Source organism: Ambystoma mexicanum, chromosome 2q, assembly GCF_040938575.1.
Source record: "Ambystoma mexicanum isolate Mex_15411 chromosome 2q, UKY_AmexF1_1, whole genome shotgun sequence".
Lineage (NCBI taxonomy): Eukaryota > Metazoa > Chordata > Amphibia > Caudata > Ambystomatidae > Ambystoma > Ambystoma mexicanum.
Genome location: NC_090924.1, coordinates 1,344,616,733 through 1,344,635,445, shown reverse-complemented (window position 1 = coordinate 1,344,635,445; position 18,713 = coordinate 1,344,616,733). Strand labels below are relative to the sequence as shown.

The window sequence follows — 18,713 nt, the reverse complement described above, 5'->3', positions numbered from 1 at the left end:
TTGTTCTACTGTGTTTACCTGCCCTATTGTGTATGCTCTGTATACTGCCTACCTCTTCTTGAGAGAAGTGTGACTGCTCAGCCACCGCTACCAGGTAAATTTGGGTGGTGCAGAGTGCTACCAATTGGGTTTACTGCTAACTCCTGTAGTCCTAAACTTTTTGCAGGGGTCCCCAAGGGAACTGCACAGGTTTCTGCCTAACATACAACCCTAATCTTTTCTGGATAAAAGAGAAAAAAAACACTAAAACTACTAGACGGTAGGCACTGGAGTTGAAAAGTGTCCTAGGTTTCCCAAAGGCCTTCTGGATATAATCCATGTACTATCACTGGAGCCAATGAAATCAACACTGTCCCACCGCCATGCTAATGGTATCTTGCTGGCCTTTAATGTCCATAATTCTCCTTGCTGCTGCTCAGTCTGTCGCTGCACCTTCTTGCGGTGTTCCATTCTGTATTCAAACCGAAAAGTTACTCCAGTAGGTCAGAAGCAGCTGTGTTGCAAAGGGTACACATTTGCCTGTGAAGATTCTCTACCGGGCCGTTCAGCTCAGTACCCAAAACTCTTAGTTAAATGAAATTAACAAAGGCACATTAAAAAAAGGAAATGCCAGGCAAAGGCTACAGCAGGAAGCAAGGAGTGGATGGGAAAACCGGAAAGCTGAGAGCAAGAACATTCCAGAAGAAGCCGCTATGCAACAGGCTCTGGTCCCATTTTGGTTAAGTCAATGGTGTAGCGCAGGCCCCTGCAGCTCCTGTGGTGCAGGGGGCCCCGTCACACCACATTAGGTCCGGAGGGGGGCCCGGCCCAGTCCTCAACCATCAGGGTTAAGGCTGGGCCAGGGCTTACAGAGCGAGGAGGCAGCATGCAGTGGTGGTTGGAGCGTGCCAGGACATGCAGCACGTGTTACATGCCACATTTGGCTCCAACCCCTTTTTCCTCACGGCTCATATACAGGAACCAGGAAGCTGTCCTAGCTTCCTGGTTCCTGTCTGTAAGCAGTACAGAGATCAAGGGTCCTGGAGTGACAAACCAGAGCTGGAGAAATAGCCAAGAAGGTGTTTATGAGGTGTATTGTGCATGTGTGAAGTGCATGTCAGATATATGTCTGTAAAACGAATCGGTGAGTGGTGGGTGAATGAAAATAAATGTGATAGTGTGTTTATGTTTGCATGTTGTGGGTGTGTGTCTGTGTGGAGAATGCTTTGAGAGTGGATATAAGAAGGTGTAGGAGTGAGTGACTGATGGTTGACAGAGTATGAATGTGATAGTGTTTGAATGTTCTGGGTGGCTGCGTGTGTGGAGAATGCAGTGCACATGGACGCAAGAGGTTTATGGGCGAGTCAGTAGGGATGGGAGTGTGTGTGAATGTTCTGGGCGGGTGTGAGTTTGCTACAGAAGGTATATGGGTGAGTGACTGGAGGGTGAATGGGTTTGAATGTGATTTTGTGTGAATGTTCTGGGTTGATGGGTACATGCTTGTGTGGTGACTGCAGTGTGAATGAATGTGAGAGGACATGTATGGGTGAGTGACCGATGGGTGAAAGGGGATACGCGTGTGTGTGTGCAAGGTCCCTGGGAGATTGGGGATCACTAGAGCATTTTTGACAGATTTTATTTATTTGCATGTTTTACTGGTATTTTCGGGCAAAGCCAAGTTCATGTGTGTCATTACCTGGTTAGACTGGCATTTTGGTGCAGCAGTCTAGCCACTGCTTACTGTGGCATTACATTTATTACTCAGCATCTTTGCTAAAGCAAGCTTGATAAGTAGTATTACCTTGCTAGACTGATGTTTTGTTATAGGGGCCTGCATATTTCTTACGATAGCAGGATGTTTAATTAACCGAGCATCTATAATGAAGCAAGCATGATAAGTGTTCTTATGGGTCTAGACTGGCTTACATTGGTACCGATTTGGACAGGTTTTCTTTTTGTGACATCACTTTTAATGGCCAAACCAACGGAAGTATGTTCTTACATAGGAGTACTGGCATATTGGCAGAGAACATCTCAAAGTGAACAGGAGTATGTTCTTATATGGGAATACTAGCATATGTTGGTGGAGCCAGCATGGAAATGTATGGGCACAGCCAGCATGAAAATGTTTTTTATACTGTCATATTTTGCAACCGGCATGACAATACATTGGGAACCGTGGCCGTGCACTTTTGGTGACTTGCACCTATTGTACTTTTTTTCATGAGTTACCCTACGCCCTACAAAACAGATTGCAAAGTATCTGGCCTTTTACCCAAATTTTCACCAATTGTGTTGTGTAATGCACCATTTTAACCCATTATTCAAAACACTTTATGGGGAGGGGGTAGAATCCCCCCCCAATCTGTTTTCGTTAGTTTGGGCTCCCTCGCAATGCATGGTCGTAATCGCATACTAAGTGAAACGGTTTAAAAAACACATTTACTTCTTTCACATGGAGTAGTGCATGCCCCTGCTGTGGCATAATCATCATGGACATTGCGCACATGTGGTTATCGAGCCGGCCCAGGGTGTGGAGAGTCCTGTGCTTTAAGGCGCTTGGGAGGGGGCTCCTTAAGCAAGGCTGGCGGGTGGTCACCCAAGCTTTGTGCTACGTCACTGGGTTACAACCCACCAGTATGAAGGAAAGGGGCCACGATGTTAGAGTAAATATACAATACATTTTTCTAGCATTTCTTTTCTCAACTTATTTCAACAGACCACTTTTTGAAATACCTGGCTCACTGTACCATCATAATCCAAAATAGCTAACAAAGTTTACTACACAATCAGCCCTACACGTAAGCGGCATACCAGACATTTATACTTACTAAAACAGGCAAGTACTGCAAAAATAAATAAAATGCCAACAAAATAGGAAATAACTGGCAAGCAGTCCCACAGGAAGGATCCCCATTGTTACTACTGCCCAACCAGAAGAGAAACATTTAGGTATTGTATGGTTTGTATTGATTTGTTTATTTATAGAGCACGCCAGGCCGTTAGGCAACGGGGCGCTTGCAGAAAGTAGAATCTTATGTTACAGGTACATAGATATTATACATTACTAATGTTATACAAAATTTCGTGTTACATACATATTATTTTGAAGGAATTCTAGGTGCTAAAAAGTATGGATTACAAAAATATGGGATACATTACTCACCGTAATCGTATTTCTGATGCTTGTATCTGTTTAGATTCACATGCTGTGCATAGGCCGACATCTACTGGAAGCTGCGGAGTATTACAGTTTGTTTTTCGAAACTCGAAAATTGGGCGTCGACACAGGGCGTGCCGGTAATACTATCCCTAGTGTGACGTCGACTGTACCCATGATCCCTTTCGCGTCTATGACCCTCAGATTGTATTCTTCCTGACATGAGGTAGCATGAGGAGTAGCGCGAGTACAGATGATCCAAGCAGATAGAAGATAGATAAGACTACAAGCATCCATGCGCCTTCTCTCAGAGGGGAGGAAGGGTGGGTCGCATGTGAATCTAAGCAGATACAAGCATCAGAAATACGATTACGGTGAGTAATGTATCCCTTCTGAGGCTTGTGGAATCTGCTTAGATTACATGCTGTGCATAGATTAGCGAGCAGTGTTAGAAGGAGGTAGGATTTGAGAAGGGTCATGAGCAAATAAATGTCTTAGAACCGCTTGTCCCACTTGAGTATCTGTCTTGGAATGGGTGTCAAAGCAGTAGTGCTGAGTAAAAGTGTGAATAGAGCTCCGAGTAGCTGCTTTGCAAATGGTGTCAAGGGGAACATTTGCAATGAAAGCCAGAGTGGCCCCAATGCCTCTTGTCGAGTGAGCTCTGGGCATAAAAGGCAAAGTTTTGTCAGAAACACAACTGGATACAGTTCACAATCCACTTGGAGATGGCACCCTTAGAGACGCAAACTCCCTCTTTGCCTGTGGCTACGGAGATAAACAGTTGATCTGCCTTTCTAAGCGGTCTGGTCTTGTTTACGTAGTAAAGGAGCGCCCTACGCACATCTAGGGTGTGTAGTTTAACCTCAGCCGAGCTTTGTGGGTTTTGGAAGAAAGCCGGAAGCTCGATGGACTGGTTTACATGGAATTTAGAAATAAACTTAGGTGAGAACCTAGGGGGTGTCCGTAAAACCAGCTTAACCTTATGAATAGTAAAGAAAAGATCCTGCACTGACAGAGCCTGAATTTCACTGACCCTTCTTATGGATGTAATGGCTACTAAGAAGGCAGTCTTATAGGTCAGGTGTTTGAGACTTGTCTTATGCATGGGCTCGAATGGGGGGCCCATGAGTTGATAGCACCACATTCAGGTCCCATCCTGGTGGTGGGTTAGATATAGGAGGATGAAGTCTCTTTACTACTTCCATGAAGGCTTTAACCACGGGTACCTTCCACCACAACACCTTGCTATGTGAGGTGGTGTATGCTGACAGTGCTGCCAGGGGTACCTTTAGTGAGTTGAAAACCAACCCTGCGTCCAGCAGGTGGAGCATGTATGTCACGATAGTGGAAGGAGTGCAATCAACTGGGTTGATTTGTTTATACTGGCACCAGATAACAAATCTCTTCCATTTGTCGAAGTAGCAATGCCTCGTGTTCGGTTTCCTAGACTCTTTTAGGATGTCAATACACCTCTGTGGTAAATTGAGATGTCCAAACCCTATGACCTCAGGAGCCATGCTGCTAGGTTCATGGAGTTGGGTTGAGGATGCACCTTCTGACCTTGGTGCTGGGACAAAAGGTTGTCCCAGCCCGGGAGTTTGATGGGATCGCACACCGAGAGTCTGCGAAGTTGTGGAAACCACAGTTGTCTCACCCACATGGGAGCAACTAGGACGAGCGTCATCGACTCTGTTCATCTTGTTCACCACCTTCCTGATGAGGAGTTGGTGGAAAAGCGTACGCAAACATCCCTGACCAGTTCATCCACAGGGCGTTCCCCAGGGAGTCTGGTTGGGGAAACCTGGATGCGAATCCTAGGCACTGTCTGTTTTTGCTTGTGGCGAATAGGTCTATAGTGGGGAAACCCCACTGAGAGAAGAGATCTTCTACGATATCTCTGTGTAGACACCATTCGTGTTCCTCCGGAAAGGGATCTCTGCTCAAAGCGTCCACTAGAGAATTGAGATCCCCTGGAACATGTTGAGATGACAGAAAGATGTTCCTTCTGAGTGCCCATTTCCAAATTTTCTGGGCAAGTCAGGACATAGATTTGGCGACAGAGTCCCTCCTTGCTTGTTCAGGTAGAACATGGCTGTAGAGCTGTCCGTCCGGATCTGCACCGACAGGTTCAGTAGGTGGGGCTCGAATGCTTGAAGTGCTCTGAAAACTGCCAGAAGCTCTAGCAGGTTGATGTGGTTCTTGGCCACTGTGTGAGACCAGAGACCCTGAGCTGTGTGGTGGAGATGGTGAGCTCCCCATCCTGTCGGGCATGCATCCGTCGTGACTATCGCCTGTATCTCGGGATCGTAAAAGGGTTTCCCCTTGGATAGATTGTCTCTTGTCCACCAGTGGAGGCTTTGTACAAGTGTTGGCGAAACGACCACTAGATCGTCCCACTTGCGTGAGACCACAGTTTCGCCAACCATTCTTGCATGGGACGCAGGCGCGCGTGGGTGACCAGGTAAATACATGGTGCCATCGTGCCCAGCAAAAGCATTGCTTTGCGCACTGTTATCTGGCAAACGGTTTGATATTGTGGAATTTGCAGTATATATTCCGAATTCTTTCCTCTGAAGGAAAAACCAACCCCTCTTGAGTATTTAGAACAGCTCCTAGGAACTGCTTGGAGGCGCTGGGCACCAGACTTGATTTTTTCTCGTCTATGGAGAAGCCCAATTCGAAGAGGAGGTTGATAGTTCTTTGAATGTTTGTCCTGCAAATTACAGGGGTCTCCACGATGAGCCAGTCGTCCAGATAAGGGTACACTGGGATTGCCTCCCTGCGTAGGTGTGCCGCCGCCACCGCCAGTACCTTGGTGAATACCCTTGGAGCCGAGGCTATCCCAAAGGTCAGTACCTCGAACTGGTAGTGCCGACTGTCCAGCTTGAAGCGCAGATATTTTCTGTGCGCTGCGAAGATGGAAATATGAAAATAGGCATCTTTCATATCCAATGTTGCCATGTAATCCCCTTTTTTTAGGAGGGGAATTACCTCTTGTAGAGTAGTCATGTGAAATTTTTGGAGCTTGAAATACTTGTTTGCAGGCCGTAAGTCCAATACTGGGCGCATTGTCAAATCTTTTTTTGGCACAAGGAAGTAAGTTGAATAAATACCCTTGTTTACCTGGTGTCCCGGGACGAGTTCTATCGCGTCCTTTGTGAGAAGAATTTCGATCTCTTCGAGTAGGATTTTCTGGTGGTCTAAGGAGTGTATTCTTTGTCGTGGAGGGTGGTTTCGGGGACGCTCTAGGAGTTCTATGCAGTATCCTGCGGACACTGTGGACAGCACCCATCTGTCTGATGTGATCCCTTCCCAAGGTTGGGTGAAGATGGAAATGCGTCCCCCTACTGGGGATGCGTGAGAACGGACCCTGAACGGCGCGTCACTGTTTTGGTGGAGGCGTGCCCCCTCCTTTATTGGGGCTGCCTCTACCCCTACCACGACCTCTTTTGTTACCCCTGCCATAACTCTGGGTAGACTGCTGGTTAGTGTTCCATGTAGTACCCTGGCCCTGGGAATAGTTTGAGCCTCTTTGGGAGTTTTGTCCGCGAGGCCGACGAAAATTGCCATTCCCTCTCTGGTTAGGGGGTTTGTTGGTTAGTTGCCCTAGGGACTTGAGTGTCTCGTACTCGTCCTTGGCATTCTTCAGTGCGTCCTCGACCGCCTTTCCAAACAATAGATCCGGCTCCACCGTCTTATCTATCGGTGATGCTTGGGTCTCGGCCTTGAAACCAGACTGCCGTAGCCAAGCATGCCTCTTGATGACCATGCTCTCAGCAATTAATCTGCCAGCGTTATCCGCGGCATCAAAGGTTGATTTTAAAATGCAACCTGACACGGCTCTCCCCTCTGCCGAAACTCGTGCCAATTGGCTTTTTAAGGGTTCTGGGGCGGAGTCTATGAGAGCTGCGACTTCTTCCCATTGACGGCAGTTGTAACTAGCCAGCAGGGTGGTGGAGTTTGCAATCCTTGCCTGGTAGGCGGAAGTGGAGGCTACTTTCCTGCCCAAGCCATAAATCTTCTTACTCTCCTTGTCGGGGGGAGCTTCGGACGATGACAAGGGTGCTCCTGCCCTCTTACAGGTGTTTGTAACAACCAGGGAGTCTGATTTGAGATGTCCCCTTATGTATAGTGGGTCAGAAGGGGCTGCCCTGAAAAGCTTTTCAATTCTGGGGTTTACTGCCCTAGTAAGATTGGGGTTAACAAGGGAAGGGTCTATCCTCCTTTATTGACTTAAGGATAGGGATGGCCTGAGCAACAGGTCTCCTTTCTCCCACCAGTTCCTCTGCAAAATCCCTCGCTTCCTGAGCACCCTGGGTGTCAATGTGTAAGTGCTGTGCCGCTCTGGACAGGACCTCATTCAGGAGAGGTTGGTTGTCGGCAGGGGAGTCGGTAACCGCGGGCTCTTTCTCTACAGGGGAATCTGCCCTGTATGTATCTGGGTAGTCGTCCTCCTCCTCCTCCTCTTGGTCCTCATCATCCCCATAATAGCCTGTCCCAGTTTGTTCTTCGAACATGCCCACGTCTGGATCCTCAGCAAAGGATGGATCTTCCTGGTATTGATAATAGGGCTGTATATAGAACGGGTCTGAAGATTGAGTTGGTGCTTTACCCCGGGACTTCCTACTTGGGGGTATTGGATCCTTCGAGCCTGAGGGAGTTTACCCTTCTGGGGTATAAGAGAGAAAGTGTTCCGTGTTCTTGGCATAGAAATCTGACAATGAGGACATCCTTGACATCACTGTCTATGTCATCACTGGACCATTCCCTTGAACTGGGAATACCTCTTTCCTGGAGTGCTTTCCCTGTTCTATCCCGACTAGACCTACTGGGTTGAACAGGGGTCTTAGGGACAGATTGAGATTTGTCCTGGCTAGACCTACTGGCCTGAACAGGGGCCTAAGGGACAGGGGACAGACTTGTCCGTCTGTTTAGGTGGAGTAGAAAGTAGTTTAGGAGTAGAAGTAGGCTGAGACTGCTTACTTCGTTGTTTTCCCCCGTCCCCGTGGGTGGAAGATTGCTTCCCCGACTTTTGGGCCCTATCAGAGCTTTTCGATGCCTGGCGTCGAAATTCGGGGGTAGAGTCCCTGTCTCTGGAGAATGTAAGGGATTCGGTAGCAGCCTTGCCGCCGCCTGCAGATGCCGACTCTTGGAGTGCGGCTTGGGGGTAGAGGTCGGTGTCGTCCTCCGACGACCGAACCTCAGTCACTAAGGGGAGCGAGGCACTTTTAGCAACAGTGGAGGGTTGCTTGGTGTCATGAGGCGATCTCGAACGCTGTTAGGCAGAAACCTGTGCAGTTCCCTCTGGGACCACTGCAAAAGATTTAAGACTACAGGTGTTGGCAGTAAACCCACTTGGTAGCAGTCCGCACCGCACAGATTCACTGTGATAGCTGTGGCTGAGCAGTCAGACTTCCCTCAAGAAGAGTTAGGCAGTATACAGAGGATACATAATAGGTACAGAGGTACAATAGCACAAGCAAACACTGACCAGAGCTAGGTGTCAAAGTATAAACTTATTTATTAAAGGTACACTCATAAATTACACTAGCACATTAGAAAATATAAGAAAGTCAAACACAGTTACTATTACTCATATGTACATCCCTAATCGTTTGTTGGACAATTCTAAGTTAACACCACTTATTTCCAACCAAAGGTGAGCGATTAACGTTAGATGGTACTCCAACAAGTATTACCAAAAGGGAGGGAAAAGGCAGGAATAAAGAGAGCAGTTAGGTAAAACACTTTTCACATAAGGTTGGCAAAGACAGTCAATAGTGGAACAAGGGGAATTAGTTCGGGGCCCGCGTTAGAGGGAGCCAGGCGAAAATGTGACCAAGATCACACAATGTCACAAGTCTTTGCAGGTGACTAGAAAACGGTTTTACTATGGTTCTGAAAAGTTTAGTTAGGGTGTCCCAGACCTACCCAGGTTCGAGAGCCGAGGGCTAAATCTACCCCGTACAATCGGTGGCAAGGGAGGCCGGGCGGATCACAGTACCTTTAAAAGTGGAAAGATTCCTCCAGCGGTGGTAGTCGTTCCTGGTAGTGGGTGCAAGTCGCGGCGTCGGCCCGAGGAAGAGGTGATCTCGACGGGGAGGAAGGCTGCAGGTCGTTGCACTACCAGGGATGAGGCCAGCCGTGGAGTTCTCCGGTCACAAAGGATTTTTACCCCTCTTTCGCGGTTGAGGTAAAAAGTGGTATCCCGGTTGCCGGGGTGCTTGCACAGGCAAGGCGGCCACGAGATGCTTCGGGACGGCGAAAAGAAGGCAGCAACTGGTTGTCCCCACCAGGTAAGGGAAGAAGACTCTCCGGCGGGAGATCTCCTCTGTCGTCGGGAAAAGTGGTGAGACGATTCTGCAGGGCTTCACCGGTGGTGTCGTCTTGGCAGGTCGGCTCGGCTTCACCCTCTTCGGCTTCTTAGGTCCTGTGGCGACTTCTGAAGAACCAGTCCCAAAAACCCTGCTTGTATGCAGCAAACCCCCATTCATACAGCCTAGCTGTCACTCAAACATGCTAAGTGGTGAGCGGGGTGGCTCACCACTTGGGCCAATCACACTAGAGTGCGACCTGAGTTGGCAAGGCAACTCGGTCCAGGGTGCCTAAACCCCCTCCCACACCCCCTGTGGTACCCAGACAGAATGGCACCACTTTGGAGGGCTTCTGTGCAGAAGCCCGCCAAAAGTGGAACAAAGGCTCGACTCGGGTTCAGGGTTACTGAAGTGAACCTAGACGCCATTTTGGCGGCGAGTTCCGGCAAAAAATCCCAACCGGTGAATTTATATTAAATAAATAAACCGGCGGTATCTTTAACATTGCACCAAAAAGTGGTGCATCAAAAACCAATGGGAAATCCCATTGGGAAATATTCCGGTGGAATATTTCCGTGGTATCCACTGCCACCAGCCAGAACTCGGCGAGGGGGGACGGGACAGTACCCCCTCGACAACAGACCCAGGGGCAATCTAATTGCCCCTACCAGTACTTCCACAGTAAGATGGTTTGTACTGGCTAAGTTCCTAAGTTAAGACTAGTAAAGTCAATGGTAACTTTACAGACCCAGGGAGACAGTAGTCAGTCCCAGAGTGTGGAGTCTATGTTTGGGGGTCTCTAAGACACCCCTGTGCTACTGCACTGAGGGTGCTGTGTAACACACATTCAAAAACCAATGATGGCCTGGGGGAAAATTACCCCCCCAGCCCATAAGCACATAGCAAGTCACAGAGAACACTCTCAAGTCATGTCCAAGAGTGAGGATAAAAGAGTCTCACTCTTGGCAGGAGAAAAAAATAAACCCCACAAAATCCAGCAAAGCTGCTGGGGGACTCACTAGGTTAGGAAATTCAGCCTAAACAGAGAATTCTTCCTAACCAACGCGAACGCCCAGAGGACACCGACTCGGTGGACCGTTCTCTACGTGCCTCTTTCCGAGAACTCGACGTGCGCGTCGAGTCTCGGTTGGACTTTTGTTTGCTGAAAGTGGTGTGGGTAGCGCTCGTGTCGCCGGGGGTCTTCCCCATAGCTGCCCTGCCGGACAACCTTCCGAGGTCGGGGACTTGCGCTTGGCTGTCCATCAACGCCACATTGCACTCGCCGTCCGAAAGTACGGCGTCGCTGCCATCGCTGAAGGCACCCTCCGCGGCCATGGCATTTTGTCACCTGGCGTGGTGGGCCCAACGCTTTGCCGAACGGTCCTTAAGGGTCTTCGGTTTAAACCGACTGCACGCTCTGCAATTCGCCTCAGGGTGGTCCCTCAGCAAACAGAGGTTATACGTGGTGTGTCCGTCAACCCAAGGATACTTGCGGTTGCACTTGGGGCAAAATTGAAAGGGGGTACCCCCATACGCACCCTATGGCAGCGGGCTGGGAGTGTAGGAATATAAGTAATGTACCTATATTAATCAAGAGTGTAGGATATGTGCCACCCCCCACTCTCCCTACTTGCAGGGCCGAGTCCAGAGGACTTCCGAGGCCAGAGTTCCAAATCCATCGCTGTAGTCCGACGGTTGAATTTTCTCAGATCCGGCGTCGAGTGTCGATGTTCGGAGACTCGACGTAGAAGTGGAATAAACGGGGAAATACATAACAATATTAGCAAAATCTGACCAAGTCAGGAAACTCCGCTCAGTGCTTCCGACCAGCAAAGCGGAAAAAAACAATCTGAGGGTCCTAGACGCGTGAGGGATCATTGGTACAGTGTACGTCACACTAGGGATAGTATTACTGGAACGCCCTGTGTCGACGCCCAATTTTTGAGTTTCGAAAAACAAACTAATACTCTGCAGCTTCCACTAGATGTCGGCCTATGCACAGCATTTGATCTAAGCAGATTCCACAAGCCTCAGAAATGTATTTATAAAAACAAATATTTATACCCCCCCTACAAATACTACAGTTGGGAATCGTAATAACTTGCACTAAGAAATAATCTTATTCCCATGCGTAAAAAAAATAAAAAGGTAACAAAAAAACTCTTCAAAATCCTGCAGGTAACCATTTAAGGACTTACTCAAGAAACAGTAAACTTTTTCTAAAGCATATGTAGGGTTGGGCACCCATTGTTAGATAGAAAAAAACATGTGCATCTATCTCCCACTCATGACCTCTGAAAAGCATGACACATTACACATTGTACCAATGCGGTCAAGATATAGCACTTCATTTTCAACCACCATTGTCTATTACTTTTGTATTAAGTAGCAAGGCTGTTTTCGCATGCATTTCCTGGAAGATGAAATGCAGATATTTTAAAAGGTACCCACCTTCTTGGATAAATACTTCTGTTTTGGTACAATGTTGGTAACGCGTGGTTTATGATCCAGTGCCTCTCTGTTGTCCAGTGGTTTTACTTTATATATCCTAACCAGCCAATGCTCTGATGTGAAAGCTTCTTCTAAGTGCTTGAATTTTATGTCTTTGTTCCCAATTTCAGCATTTCGTGTGCGATCAAATCCAGGTGGTGTCCGAAAATCAAGCTGGAAAAAAAAAAAAAATTTTAGGACTAGACAAAAGCAGTAACTATGTCGAGATGACACAAGTGTGATCAATGATATATGCATGAACTGTAACAATTGGTTACCAACCTTTAACATCAGTTATTTTCTATTTAACTAACAGGCATCAACTTTGAAGAGAACTGTTTTACTGTACAGAGCATGGAAGCACAACGTGTTGAAGGGAAAACGGATTACATCATTGGGACTAGGTTTCAATTCTTCACAACCTTCACCTGTGAGGGACTGTTTTGGTTGTCAGCAAGTACAGCTTGGAGAGTAGGCATCCCTGTGCACGCCTGAGAGTGGTACGGGAGGGGGACGCCCACATTTAAACTGATAGCAGCTGGGACTTCTATATTCCCCAAAGTATGCTGCTGTCCTTGCAGGGCGACAGGGGCATCCGGCTGCTTGACGGACCACCCCTTAATGCTTACATAGTCTGAGCTTGGATTTGCTGCCCAGGCGGAGAGAGCTTCCACTGACCAGCTTCAGCTTGTGCTACTTTAGCAATCTCATGACTTCTCCATGTTCACCTCACCGTAGAGATTATTTTTTAACCAAGACTTACAGCTGTGGACACTGCAGTACTTCCAAGTCAAGCTTCTATTGTGCTGTATTATGTAAGGGCATGAGGTCTTACTCTACAGCTTTAATATGAGGCCAACGAGCGTCTAGTGGAGGTAAAAGAAGAATCCAGCCACTTACGACTGCCATTGAAGCTCCACTGACATCTCAGTAGTTGGGTACTCCAAGAGTGGTCTTGCGAGGGTGGTCCTACTGATCTAACGGGCTGTATCTGACTTATCTTAGAGGTTTTTGTAGCACAATAGGTCTTCCCTAAAAGATATCAAATCTGTATTAAAGGATGAGCTGAAAACCCTGCTCCATGACCGATAACCATCAACGAAAATAAGTAGATGAGTAGATCTCTCTAGGCGACCAGTACGATTGAGACTAGTATCTCAACTCTGAGAAATAGGAAAGCTAGCATGCGGAGGGGGTACAGCTAAAGGAGAAAGTACAGATCGTAAACAATTGGGGACCTGGAGAACAGAATTTGGGTCAACAATGTCACGTAAGGTTTTTGAAAGATGGCTATTCGCTAGATAATCCAGTTTTCTGCACAGTAACTGTGTTACTGCTGAAAAGGGTTTGAAGCAACCCTGTTAGAATTGATGGAGCATGTTCAACTGGCAGAGGTAGCAGACACTCCAGCTGCCAAATCGCGGCAGGTTGGTAAACGTCGAAGACTTCACTCACCATGTCCCAAAGGTCCCCTTTCTTTCCTGGACAGTTCCAACCTGCCCATAAATCAGCTTGAGCTAATCATGGAGGTTTGCTATGCGGCTGATACCCTACTCTTCCTGTCCTCTTCTTTCACATCTTCTATTCAAAATCTGGCATCTTGTCTTACTGCTATTAAAAACGTGATGTCCGATCACTCCTCACCTCCAGCTAATACTATTCATCTGGTTTCTTTTCCTCCTTCTCTCCCCCCCCCCCCCCATCTACTTCTGCTTGTAACCTGGGTTTCTATCAAGATTCTGATTTGTGTCTGATCACATTTGGATTACATCACGCTCTTCTCGTTTTCATCTAACATTCGTAAAGCACATCCTTTTCTTACGTTTAAAGCCATAAAACATGTGATCTCTTCACTTATTTTTCCCCCCGTTTATTCTATTGCTCTTTGGTATCCTGTTTATTGTTTGGCTCCTTTAGAGTCAGCTTTGAATGCTTTTATGCGTGTCTCCCCATGATTCTATTTCTGTTGATATCCTCTCTAGAATGGTTACCTCTTTTCCTGTCTCAAATTAAATGTTTTGTTTGTTCCTCACCCCCCTTTGCGCTCAATCATGCTTTCGTCTTTCTCTTTGCTTGCTCCTCTTTACTAAATGCTCCCCCTCTTCACTCAATTACTTCTTACTCTTTCGTTCTTCTCTTAAGAGGTACCTTCTTCAATCTGAATGCAAACTATGTAATTTTTGTATAGCCTTTGACTTCATATTCAATTGTACTCAGTGTTTTGTTCAGCGCTTTGGCGTAAAGCGATATGGGATACATTACTCACCGTAATCGTATTTCTGATGCTTGTATCTGCTTAGATTCACAATTGTGCATAGGTTGACATCTAGTGGAAGCTGCAGAGTATTACAGTTTGTTTTTTGAAACTCGGAAATGGGCATCGACACAGGGTGTGCCAGTAATACTATCCCTAGTGTGACGTCCACTGTACCCATGATCCCTCATGCGTCTAGGACCCTCAGATTGTATTTTTTCTGACATGAGGACTAGCGCGAGTACAGATAATCCAAGCAGACAGATAAGACTACAAGCATCCATGCGCCTTCTCTCAGAGGGGAGGAAGGGTGGTTCGCATGTGAATCTAAGCAGATACAAGCATCAGAAATCTGATTACGGCGAGTAATGTATCCCTTTTGAGGCTTGTGGAATCTGCTTAGATCACATGCTGTGCATAGATTAGCAAGCAGTGTTAGAAGGAGGTGGGATGTGAGAAGGGTCATGAGCAAATAAATGTCTTAGAACCGCTTGTCCCACTTCAGTATCTGTCTTGGAATGGGTGTCAATGCAGCAGTGCTGAGTAAAAGTGTGAATATAGCTCCAAGTAGCTGCTTTGCAAATGGTGTCAAGGGGTACATTTGCAATGAAAGCCAGAGTGGCCCCAATGCCTCTTGTAGAGTGGGCTCTTGGCGTGAAAGGCAGAGTTTTTTCAGAAAGAGTAACACAGCTGGATACAGTTAACAATCCACTTAGAGATGGCACCTTTAGAGACACGATCTCCCTCTCTGACTGTAGCTACTGAGACAAACAGCTGATCTGTTTTCCTTAGCAGTCTGGTTTTGTTTACATAGTAGACGACCGCCCTACGCACATCTAGGGTGTGTAGTTTCACCTAAGCCAAGTTTTGTGGGTCTTGGAAGAAAGCCGGAAGCTCGATGGACTGGTTCACGTGGAATTTAGAAATAAAAACTTAGGTGAGAACCTAGGGTGTGTACATAAAACCAGTTTATCTTTATGAACTGTAAAGAATGGATCCTGCACTGACAGAGCCTGAATTTCACTGACCCTTCTTATAGATGTTATTGCTACTAAGAAGGCCGTTTTATAAGTCAGGTGTTTGAGACTGCTTTTATGGATGGGTTATAATGGGGGGCCCATGAGTTTAGATAGCACCACGTTAAGGTCCCATCCTGGTGGTGGGTTTGAAATAGGAGGGTGAAGTCTTTACTCCTTCCATGAAAGCTTTAACCACTGGTATCTTCCACCACAACACCTTGTTATGGGCGGTGGTGTATGCTGACAGCGCTGCCAGGTGTACCTTCAGTGAGTTAAATACCAGTCCTGCATCCAGCAGGTGGAGCATGTATGTGACAATTGTGGAAGGAGTGCAATCAACTGGATTAACTTGCTTATTCTGGCACCAGATAACGAATCGTTTCCATTTGTCAAAGTAGCAGTGCCTCGCGTTTGGCTTCCTAGATTCTTTGAGGATGTCCATACATCTGAGGTAATTTGAGATGGCCGAACTCTGACCTCAGGAGCCATGCTGCTAGGTTCATTGAGTTGGGTTGAGGATGCACTGTTTGACCTTGCTGCTGGGACAGTAGGTTGTACCAGCCCGGGAGTTTGATGGGTTCGCACACCGCTAGTCTGCGTAGGTGTGGGAATCACGGCTGTCTCGCCCACATGGGAGCAACTAGGACGAGCGTCATTGATTCTCTGTTCATCTTGTTGACCACCTTCCTGATGAGGTGTTGGTGGAAAAGCGTACGCAAACATCCCTAACCAGTTCATCCACAGGGCGTTCCCCTGGGAGTCTGGCTGGGGGAACCTGGATGCAAATAGGAAGTAAGTTGAATAAATACCCTCGTTTACCTGGTGTCCCGGGACAAGTTCTATCGCGTCCTTTGCTAGAAGATTGACGATCTCCTCGAGGAGGATCTTCTGGTGGTCCAAAGAATGTATTTTTTGTCGTGGAGGGTTGTTTCGGGGACGCTCTAACAGTTCTATGCAGTATCCTGCGGACATTGGGTGAAGTTGGAAATGTGTCCACCTACTGGGGATGCGTGAGAAGGGACCCTGAACGGAGCGTCACTGTTTTGGTGGAGGCGTGCCGCCGCCTCTACTGGGGCTTCCTCTACCTTTACCACGTCCTCTCTTATTACCCCTGCCATAACCCTGGGTAGACTGCTGGCTGTTGTTCCATTGTGTACCCTGGCCCTGGGAATAGTTAGACCCTCTCTGGGAATTTAGTCCGCGTGGGCGATGAAAATTGCCATTCCCCCTCTGGTTTGGGGGTTTATTGGTTAGTTGGCCTAGGGATTTGAGTGTCTCGTACTCGTCCTTGGCATTTTTCAGCACGTCCTCAACCGCCTTTCCAAACAATAGATCCGGCTCCACCGGTTTATCTATCAATGATGCTTGGGTTTCGGCTTTGAACCCAGACTCTCGCAACCAAACATGCCTTTTGATAACAGTACCTTCTGCTATCAATCTGCCGGCGTTATCCGCGGCATCAAAGGTTGCTTTTAATATGCAACCTGACACGGCTCTTCCTTCCGCCGAAACACGTGCAAATTGGCTTTTTAAGGGTTCTGGGGCGGAATCTATGAGTGCCGCGACTTCTTCCCACTGGTGGCAGTTGTAACTCGTCAGCAGGGTGGTGGAGTTGGCAATCCTTGCATGGTAGGCAGAAGTGGAGGCTACTTTCCTGCCAAAGCCATAAATCTTCTTGCTCTCCTTGTCGAGAGGAGCTTCCGACGATGACAAGGGTGTTCCCGCCCTCTTACGGGTGTTTGTAACTACTAGGGAGTCCGGTTTCAGATGCCCTCTTATGTACAGTGGGTCTGTTTGGGCTGCCCTGAAAAGCTTCTCAACTCTGGGGTTTACCGCCCTAGTGAGATTAGGATTAACAAGGGAAGGGTCTATCCTTTGTATTGACGTAAGGATAGGGATGGCCTGGGCAACATGTCTCCTTTCTCTCACTAACTCCTCAGCAAAGTCCCTCTCTTCCTGAGCACCCTGCGCGTCAATGTGGAAGTGTTCTGCCGCTCTGGACAGCACTTCATTTAAAACAGGCTGGTTATCGACAGGGGAGTCGGTAACCAGGGGTTCTTCATCTACTGTGGAATCTAGCCCGTAGGTTTCTGGGTCGTCGTCCTCCTCCTCCTCCTCCTCCTCTTGGTCCTAGTCATCCCCATAGTAGCCCGTCCCAGTTTGTTCTTCCAACATGCCCAAATCTGGATCCTCACAAAAGGATGGATCTCCCCGATATGGAGAATAGGGCTGTATACCAAAGGGGTCTGAAGTAGGAGCTTCAACCCGGGACTTCTTACTTGGGGGTATAGGATCCTTAGAGCCTGAGGGAGTTGACCCTTCGGGGGTAAAAGAGAAAGTGTTCAGGGTTTTTGGCGTAGAAATCTGCCAATGACGACATCCTTGACATGACTGTCTATGTCATCACTAGACCATTCTCTTGAACTGGGAATGATTTTTTCTTGGAGGCCTTTCCCCGTTTTATCTTGACTAGACCTACTGGTTTGAACAGGGGTCTTTGGGATAACAGAAGACGGACTTGTCCATCTGTTTATGTGGAGTAGAATGTTTTTGAGGTGTGGAAGGAGGCTGAGACTGCTTCCTTTGTTGTTTTTCCCCTTCCCCGTGGGTGGAAGTGTGTTTACCCTGTTTTTTCGCCCCCACAGAGACTTTTGATACCTGGCACCAGGGTTCGTGGATAGTGTCCCTATCTCTCGAGTGCGGAGGTTGGGACTCGGGAACAGCCGTTAGGCAGCCTGTTGACCCCGACTCCTGGAGTGCAGTCTGGGGATAGAGGTCGGCTTCGTCTTCCGAATATCGAACCTCTGTTATCTTGGGGAGCAAGGCACTCTTCGCAACAGTGGATGGTTGCCTGGAGTCATGCGGCGATCTAGAACGCCCAGAGGACACCAATTCTAACTGTTCTCTATGTGCCTCTTTCTGAGTACTCGACGTGCGCGTCGAGTCTCGGTTGGACTTCATGTGTTTTGTGGAAGTGCTGTGGGTAGCGCTTGTGTCGCCGGGGGTCTTCCCCATAGCCGCCTTGCCGGACGACCTCCTGAGGTCGGGGACTTGCGCTTGGCTGTTAATTGACGCCACGTTGCCCTCGGCGTCCGAAAGCATGGCGTTGCTGCCATCGCTGAAGGCGCCCTCCGCTGCCATGGCCTCTTGACGCCTGGCGTAGTGGGCCCAACGGTTGATCGAACAGTCCTTGAGTGTTTTCGGTTTGAACCTACTACACGCTCTGCAGTTAGCCTCGGGGTGGTCCCTCGGTAAGCAGAGATTGCACGTGGCGTGTCTGTCAACCCAAGGGTACTTGCGGTTGCACTTGGGGCAAAATTGGAAAGGGGTACCCTCCATACGCACCTTGTGGCAGCGGGCTAATAAGTGTAGGAATATATAAGAATGTACCTATATACCAAAAGAGTAGATTATGTCCACCCCCCACTCTCACTACTTGCAGGGCCGAGGCCAGAGGCCTTCCGAAGCCCAAATCCATTGTGCAGCTCTCGACGGTC

General features: G+C 47.9%; 1 protein-coding gene across 1 annotated transcript in view; it reads right to left on the bottom strand.

The window, feature by feature from the left end:
* Positions 1-18,713, bottom strand: part of STT3B (STT3 oligosaccharyltransferase complex catalytic subunit B) — an 872,418-nt gene that overhangs the window by 68,225 nt on the left and 785,480 nt on the right. Inside the window, exon 15 of the mRNA XM_069648801.1 lies at positions 11,905-12,117. Within this exon, the coding sequence (XP_069504902.1) occupies positions 11,905-12,117 (213 nt within the window). The remainder of the gene's footprint in view (positions 1-11,904; positions 12,118-18,713) is intronic.